Genomic DNA, 9,340 nt, shown 5'->3' with positions numbered 1-9,340 from the left:
GATACATAATTATTACTGATGCAAAAAAATAACGCGACAAATATTTATTATTAATTAATAAATATTAAAAAAACACATGATATATAAAAAACACAAAATCAATATTTATTACGGATAATTAATAAAATATAAAACAAATCTTTATCATTCAAAAATAGGAGAACTGAAAAAACACGGGACAAATATATTCCAGGAACACATAAAAAGCACGAAAAAAATATTTAATTTTCATAAATATAAAAAATATATAATAAATATTTGTCATTTATATATAAAATTAAAAGTTTTATTTAAAATTTAAAAGTAACTATATAAAATATCAAAGACCTGTGACTCGCACAGTAGTCGCACTATTGCACGCTGTTTTGCTTGTTTATATACAAAATGTACACATGCTAAATACTAGGCACCCTTGCATTACTAAAAATTAACTGATGTGTCCAACTTTTACAATTGGTTTTTAATGATAATTAAATTTATATAATTACACAGGCAAACAACTAAAACTTATAAAAGTTAAGTTGAAGAAATTTATTACGCGACTAGACTCCTGACTAGAAACAAGCAGCATTTTGGACGATATTTGTTCATTAGGCTCTCCAGAAAGTTTCCAAGTCCAACAAAGTAGCAATGTAGCAATTTTTCGATCTATCTCATTTTAAAGTCTCTTAGATCTTTTTATAATAATTATATAACTCATACATCTTAAGTTTCTTAAAGGCTATCATCACTCTCTCCTTCTCGAAAAAAACTCGTCTATGAGTTAAGTTCGTCATTACCTACATCAAACAAATTCAAAACACTTATATTTAAAATAACACACAATAATTATTATTTATATATCCTCTAAAAGCATTACGTCAATCCATTATAAGACTTAAAATTAACCATCACACCTAAGTTGGAGCTTTTTATTTTCTTAGCTAAAGAATTATCTATTTTCTTAGGTGCACCTACACCCGGTCTCCCGATTGAAACACATCCTTTTTATTTTATCCCTTTAATAGTATTATGTGCATAAGTGTTATATACATTTTTTCACTTTTAGCTTTGACTTTCTCATTCAACATCTTAACAAAATCAACTTAGCCTTTCCATCATTGTGTCTTATTGAAGAATTTGTAGTATTTGGCAAATGCAACAAATAAACAGGGTGTGGTGGTTAGAAATATACACAACCCTGAACGGAGAATGTGAAACAATTTAATGTGGAATCTTATTATATAAACATGTATTGCATTCCACCATCTTTTGAGGATAGAAAAAAAGAATACTTATTCATTTTTGCAGACACTTTAACAACCACGAAACTAAAGGTATAAGATGACTTTCTTGGAATAAGTAATATATGTCACAAGATTACTAAGGACTAACATTTGTATCAAATATACTTTCAATTTGGTAATATTGGGCAAGTAATCTAGGAGTTTTATAACAAAATATGAAGCTTTAGCGACAAACAATTTTAAAGCGTATTTTCTATGAGTTGAATTACAAGATGAAAATATGGATCACAATCTATCATATTTTTAAGAGTTGACTACGAGATCCAAATAGAAAGACCAACTACGAAACAACGTGCAAGCATTTGAAAAATACCTACTCTGAATTAGGCATGAAAATGGAATGGAACAATGGTGAGTTTTGACTATCTACTCCACATTCAATTAGTTAGACAAAATTTGTACTCTTTGTTTCTTATGTAAATTAGATAATTATCTCTACCCCTTACTAAGTTTGGATTTCCCCTCCTTCACTTACACCTATTCATATATATAAAATAAAAAATTAAAAATAATTTTAATTATAATTAATATATTAAAAAAATTATTATACAATAATAAAATAAAAAAATATTTTCTATAGAAAGACAATTATAATTTTTAATATTTAAAAAATATTAACTATATACATATATATATAATTTAAAAATGACAATAATATTACTAGTAATAAATACACCATCAATTTTTTTTACCACTTTCAAACTTTTGAAAACTCTTGATTATTTCCTTTTCTTTTCTCTCTTATCAAACATAAAAAAATTATTTTAATTTATACTTATTTCACTACTTTCTTTTTATATAATAAAGAAGATAATAAATTATATTATAATTAACTCGCACCATAATTAATTCACGTAAAACGTTGAACCCAAAATCAAATTTGTCAATGAATCTATAATTGTTTTGTTTAGCAAACAACAATATTGGCAATAATAAAAAACTAGCTTTCGGACCAAAGAGTCAAATGCGTTGGAAAGGAATGAAGGACAAGGTAGGGATAAGATGGTAATTTAAAAATCAAGAAACGATCCCGAGAGGAACCGTGGAGGTGGAGAGTGGTGCTGCTTTTTAACTTAACCGCCGTTTGGTCATATAGCTTTTGGTCCCAAGCTTCGTCGCATGGCTACATAGCATCGAGCTAATTGTGATAACGATACTTGATACGAGCAACTAACCACACAGTAGTATCATTATAAACACCATCCTTCACTCTAATTCCGCGATTCATTTTTTGCATTCCAATTCTTCTTCTTCATAATCGGCAATTCACATTGTGAATCCCCAAACAAAACCCTACATTTGCGCCACTTTTCCTCTTCAAAGGTACACTATCGTTTCTCTTCCTCTTACTATTACAACGCCTTATTTGTATGTTTTTCTTAGGGCTTTAATTTTCATTTCCTATCTTCACATCCATTCTGCATTGTGCTGTTATAAATCAATCTTAAAACAGTGAAATGATAGCTATTTAGCTACTACATAGTTAGGTTTAGCAGCAATAGTTAGTTCATTGGATTTTTATTTATTTATTTATTTATTTATTTATTTATTTATTTATGTAAGTTTATGTATTCAGCTGAGCTTCACTGTTGTTTATGTTATGTTTATTAATAACACTGTTATGAATTACTCAAGGTTTGTGATGAAAGAAAGTTGAGTTCATATTTGTAACAGAGTAGTGAGGGATACTAGATATCAATGGAGGGTGGTGAGAGAACCGAGAATGATAATTCCGATATGGATCTTGTTCATCCAACTTTGCAACACCAACATTCAGATAATAATATTAATAATGGTCAAAATGCTGGTGGTGTGGATCAAGTAATGGTTGATCAGGGTGACGATGATACAACAAATACCAATTCTACTCGTTTAATCAGTGGAAACCAGCATCAACTTGAAGAACTTGTCACCCCAAAGCTGAAAGAAAAGAACGTCAAAGAAATGAATCATGTGCTAAACAGTGCCGAGGTACTTATTTCCTGTTTGAATCTATACAACAAGACTAGAGCTATCTTTTTATACACTGTAATTATCTTTTCTTTCATTACACAGATGACTTCTTATGACGAGTCTGGTACGCCTGCGGATCGAGAAGCATTTATGAAAGAGCTTGAGAATTTCTACAGAGAGAGGTCCCTGGAATTTAAGCCTCCAAAATTCTATGGAGTGCCATTGAATTGTCTCAAGTATGTATAATATCCCTTCAAATGCATTTGAATAACCTTGTTTTTCTCACAAGCCTTCAAACTTTTTTTAGCTTGCTTTTCCTTGATATACTAGTTTTGAGTGTGTTTATTAACTGCTCTGATAGCAGATTCCTCATTATCCCATCTGCTGCAGGTTATGGAGAGCTGTTATCAGACTAGGCGGCTACGAAGTGGTACAAATCCATTGCCTTCATTATCCCACTCTTTGCATGCTTATAGGCCATTGTCCTTGCATTCTTAAGTTTTAACATTGCTGTCTGAGAGATACATTTCTCATCTAGTGAGATAAGGCTTAATTGCTGTTGTTGTCTGAGATAACATTGCAAACTTCAAACTCATGGATGGTACCAATTTCTGCTATTTCTCAGTAGTTCAACCCTATGATATCCATTCCCTTGGTAAGATGAAGAGGATGTTTATATTGAATCTAAGTTTAAACATGTAAGTAAACATCCAAAGTGGTGTTAAACGGTTGTTCTTGTGCTGGTGCTTTCAGTTCAAAACCACTGAAATGATTGGCAGACACAGACACTAGTCCTGTCCTGTGGGACAACTGAAACTCATGCCGTGGAAATAAAGCATTTCTAAAGCTAGACTGCACTCCACAGTCACTTTATCAACTCGACAAAGGGCTAATCATTTAGGGCTTCTAATTTGTTTAATAAAATATTTATCAAAAAAACAAAATAGAAAGATATGGTAGACCAAGCTCAAAAAGTGGAGACCTGATAATACCTTGGACCTATAGAATTTAATATTTTACTTTTCTTATCACAGCATCATGAGCTCCAGCCGAGATTTTTTATTTTTTTATTCTGCAACTAAATTTTGATTAATGGACAATTTATTTTATAAATCTTGGACCAGAACATATCATTAATTCATTATACTCTAGTTTACTTGATATTTTTAATTTCTGTTTCATTTAGTGCTAATATGTTTTGGGCTCCTTGTTAGTTATCGGTTGCCAATTGGCGATAGCTGATCTTATTAATATATTTTGAGCTCTTCATTTGGTTATAATATGTTTTTGGGTTCCTTCTTTATTATTAATATTACTTTGATTTTGCCTGTTCAAAAAAGATAGCTGATTGTATCGATCAATTATATGTAGGTAACTGCATCAAAGTTGTGGCGGCAAGTAGGAGAGTCTTTCCACCCTCCTAAGTAAGGCCTAGCTATATTATTGTTCGGTAGTTTTTAATAAGCATTGTGCGACATATCACATATCTGCTGTTTACTTTGATATTGTTTTGTAGTCTTCCGAGTTGCTCATAAATGGTTGTTATGAATGTATATATAATTCAGTTTCTGAAAGATAAGAACTTTCAGTAATTCACTTAAAGACAAATATCCTTTTGCTGCTCGTTATCTTATTGAATACTTTCTCTACCACAGGACATGCACTACAGTCTCATGGACATTTAGAATATTTTATGAGAAGGTAACATTTATGTTTCACTGGCTTTATGCTTAGTAAGTAGATATAATCTCTAATTATCAGTAAGATTACACTTCTCTTATGGAGATAATTGATCAATTAGATAGACAATAAATTTAGTTAAGCCAGACTTTTTTCCCTCTGAAATACCTAATAATGTACATCAGTTTCAGTTGGAAAAAGTTTCTCTTCTGTCACTATATTACTGTCTCGTTGCATGAGTTTTCCTTGCCACAGAACTTCTGTACACAATGAAACTGAAACCAAGATTTCCTGTTATTATATGTTTTTGCTGTCTTGTGCTACATAAAGTGTGACTTTTGTTGCCTTTTTTAGCCACTTGCTTGATCTGCTGTTTCCTTTGTGTCTGAAGAATCTCAATTTGTACAGGCACTTTTAGAGTATGAAAAGTATAAGAGAGAGATCGGGGAGCTACAGCTTCCTGTTGGATCACTCCATCAACCTTCTAGTGTGGAAAAAGAGGTTTGTATATTGTTCTTTATTTTTTCTTTTCCCCCCTCTAGTTATTTGGTTTCATTCTTATGTAAAGGTTAATTTTAATCAACAAGATCCTCTGTTTTCCTTTGTCGTGAGATGGGTGTGATTCTTCAATTATACACGTCTTGCAATAGAAATACCGTTACTGGATTTGAACATGACTGCTAGAATAAAAACAACAAACTTTGTATGTTTGTGTGAGAGAGGAAAGAAATGTAAAGAAATGTTTGAATAATTGACAAGTCCACTTGGGTATTGATAACCTTAAAATACATATATAGAGTGATTTTTATATATACAATATTTAGTTTTATAAAGGACTAAAGGAGTATAGAGTGATTTTTATGTACAATATTTTGTTATATATTCACATATGTTAATTTACAGCATACAGTCTCCATATTAAAAAAAATAAACTGAAGGGATGGTCCTGCAAAAAAAGCTCCATAAAGGACTAAAGGAGTATAATCTTTGAGAAAAATCAAAAGCAGAATGCTATAAGCATAAACAAGAAAAATGAACAAAACATTATGATAGAGTTAAATAATTGACAATTGGTAACATCATCCACATCGGAGATATGCCATTGTTCTTCGTCTCTCAAATTCTTCATATCACTGTGGTATTAATACTGATTTTAAGAAACAAAGGAGAGGCAAAACCAATAGATGGATGTGAGTGTTGTGTCACCAAAAACCCCAATCTGTGAGGCCTCTAGTCTAGGGTTTGTTGAATCTGTTGCTCGTTCTCTCCAGCAAAATGAAAAACAAGGAGAGTATTTAAATAATGAATTATTTGGCAGACTGCTGTTTATCAGGCTCCAGGCTCAGGTAGGGCGAGAAGGGATGCGGCAGCACGTGCAATGCAAGGTTGGCATGCTCAGCGCCTTCTGGGATATGGTGAGGCTGCTGAGCCGACTGTTAAGGTCTGTTGAGAGCTTTGAAATTCACATTCCTGTTCCTATTGTCATTTTGTTGTGTTTATGCGTATGTTTCTACCACTTCAACACTTCTTATTTACTTGCATAGGACAAGAACTTCAGTTCCACACCAAAACGTGAAAAGAACTTAAAAAATATCGGTATGCTCATTACAACCAGCATTAAGCAATAAGCATCTTATATATTTATCACATCCTAATTTCTTCACGCTTCAATGAATTAGGTGTGATTAACAAACAAAGGACACCATCCAGTATGGACCATGCCGACAAAGCTGCAAATATAGAAGGAGACAGACAGTTAAGTTCCTGGTCGTTTCTATAAATTGGCTTATAATCCTGTTTGTACATTCATTATATATGTATCGATGTTGGCTTCTCCGTCCACTATCTTTTATTTCATGGTATTTGCCTCCTCGTGAGTTCTCTTCGTTATAACAAGTTTTGTTGATTAGCCACAGAGCATCATAATGGCAGAATTGTTCAAATTTAATAAATAATGCTGTTTTTTTTAATTAGATTTATTGTTTTAATGCAAAATAAATTAAAGAATTAACCAAAGTGATTTGATGTGCCCCCCCACCCTATGGTACTGCCCTATTCATATGTTATTCAAGTCCCTTGAGACTTCCCCGTAAGGTTTGTGTAACTTCATCTTTCCTCCCCTAAGGTTTTGTGGATAAAAAACACAGGTAACGCAAATGTCGAATTGGGGATCCTCTGGCATTTTCATAATATCAGTATGGATACGATGTTTACTATGAAATCCTCAAACCCTTTGACCATTTATAATTCCTACTTGACATGCGGAAAAAATTAGAGGCATCATTCAAGCTTTTGTGTTTTTAATAAACCATGACTAAACTATTTTCATCTGGTAGATTGATCGCAGCGGTAGTGGACCTTGGACCTCCAGCGGACTGGGTGAAGATCAATGTGCGGGAAACGGTCAGTCAGTTTGATTTTATTCTTTACCTGATTTGTGTCCTTTCTATATATCATAATGGCAGAATTGTTTCCCTTTAAATTGAATTTATTTTCTGTTTGTTTTATCCATGTTCAGAAGGATTGTTTTGAAGTGTATGCACTAGTTCCTGGGCTCCTTCGTGAGGAGGTAACCTCTTTAGCTCCTTTATCTTTATCCTTTGTTATTTTTGTGTGGAAAAAACTTGATATTAAGGTACCTGATTCTGTTGAATGAAAAATATGTAGGTTTTAATTGTGAGTCCTAATTACCTAAAAATGACAGTTAATATAAATAATCGGTAAATCCTTAAATTATTGCAACTTATTATAGATTTTGGTTCTGAAGTATAAATGCATAAAATAGGATGTATAAACAATCACTTTTTATTGATCTGTATGGGCTGTTTGTGGATTCTTTTTTGTGAGAAATTCTTCCATCATAGTATTTTTATGTTGGGAGTAATCTTATGCAAGGCCGTCCCAAGCACTTGCTTTAGACTTAATACATTTTTCTAAAGGTCTTTAGGCCTCCAAACAAATACACTTTACTATATATAAATAATAAGTTGCAAATTTAAATAATGTCGTCATAGCTCTGCTGGCTAGCATACCATTCCCTTTGTTGGTGTTGAAAGATCGAACCTGGCTAGTGTTCCAAAAGATATTCTTAATTTATTCTTGTAAAATCTATTTCTTACTTAAAGCAATATTTTAATGTTTGCTTTAGGCCTCAAATTTTGTGGCCGGCCTTGGTCTGATGCCATTGTTATGTTAAAAAATTTGTCCCTACTTTTATTTCATGATCCAAAAAATATTCTTATCAGGGGTTTTGTCTACATTGAACAACAGAACAAGGGTGGACTTAATTTTATGCCATTGTGATTGTAATCCATTCAAATTATTTAGGGATGGATATCTTCACCTGCTCATTTTTGGAGAGTCATTTAAGAAAGTGTTTTTTATGTGTGATGTTCGGCATCCTTGGTTTCTGTTTTTATTGCTTACTTTGATTGAATGAATCCAGGTTCGAGTCCAATCCGATCCAGTTGGACGACTTGTTATAACTGGTCTGCCAGAACACGTCGACAATCCATGGGGTATTACCCCCTTCAAAAAGGTAACTCTCTATCTTCTCTCAACAAAAATACCTTGATATATTACTAATTCATAAGGATATCACAAAGTTGACAGTATCAGCAGTAGTAGAATTTATCATGTTACTACGGCAATATTAACTGTTGGGAAATACACTCCAACATCAACTTTGCTTCTGTGTTGAAAATGGGTGAATGAAAATTAGTTGTTTCTTTTTTTCAGGTTGTGAACTTACCTGCAAGAATTGATCCGCTTCAGACATTTGCTGTTGTTAGTTTGCATGGTCGACTATTTGTACGCGTTCCTTTCGAGCAGGGAGCTGTGTGACTTCCCTTCCATCAATTGTTGGTTTATCACATATCCACACATCTTAACAGTGAGTAAAAAAAAAAAATCTAAACACAATGAAGGCATTGGTTATGCTAGGAACTAGGATTAGTTAAAACTACTACCCAACTTTACTATCGCTAATTTATTCTCTCGGTAAAAAAATACACTGATGCATAATGCTTGATTTTCCTGGGATATGATCCATGGTGCCCCTATACCAAAAAAAATCGATATTTTTTACTTTATTGCACTTCTCTGGTGTGCATCAGCAAGAAAAGTCAAACGAGGATTGCTTCTAAACTTTGTTGCTTATGGAAAGGCCAAATGAACAGAATGTTTAGCAGAAGAACACTAGAATTTATATCTACTTCCAATGACATGTGGTTGTGTGAAAAAAATGTTCACGTGATTATATTTAGGCACCAATCCAAATAAAAAACCTTCTAGTCGTTAACCCATGCTAATTATTGATGGTATAGGTTGTTTTCTTGCGTGCCTCCTTAGACTTCGTTTGGTAGTTTAGAAGGGAAGAGAGGACTTTGAGAAGAGGGGAAGAGAGAAGTTTTCTATCTTAA

The 9,340-nt window shown here is 32.7% G+C and overlaps 1 protein-coding gene across 2 annotated transcripts; it reads left to right on the top strand.

Annotated features, from left to right (window-relative positions):
• The first annotated feature begins 2,279 nt into the window (after positions 1–2,279).
• On the top strand, positions 2,280–9,015 carry LOC101498413 (AT-rich interactive domain-containing protein 5). Of its 2 annotated transcripts, none has more exons than XM_004500768.4 (14): positions 2,280–2,609; positions 2,922–3,257; positions 3,342–3,475; positions 3,630–3,669; positions 4,611–4,663; positions 4,895–4,940; positions 5,328–5,420; positions 6,238–6,360; positions 6,464–6,515; positions 6,599–6,674; positions 7,256–7,322; positions 7,438–7,488; positions 8,365–8,457; positions 8,658–9,015. In XM_004500768.4, exons 2-14 carry the CDS (start codon positions 2,985–2,987, stop codon positions 8,760–8,762), a joined length of 1,206 nt encoding a protein of 401 aa, XP_004500825.1. In that variant the 5' UTR covers positions 2,280–2,609; positions 2,922–2,984; the 3' UTR covers positions 8,763–9,015. The 2 variants fall into 2 exon arrangements, with proteins under 2 accessions (XP_004500825.1, XP_004500824.1); XM_004500767.4 differs by having other exon boundaries at positions 2,313–2,609; positions 2,961–3,257.
• Positions 9,016–9,340: the final 325 nt, after the last annotated feature.

This window comes from Cicer arietinum, chromosome 5, assembly GCF_000331145.2.
Source record: "Cicer arietinum cultivar CDC Frontier isolate Library 1 chromosome 5, Cicar.CDCFrontier_v2.0, whole genome shotgun sequence".
NCBI classification, from domain to species: Eukaryota; Viridiplantae; Streptophyta; class Magnoliopsida; order Fabales; family Fabaceae; genus Cicer; species Cicer arietinum.
This window is presented reverse-complemented; position numbering and strand designations above follow the sequence as displayed.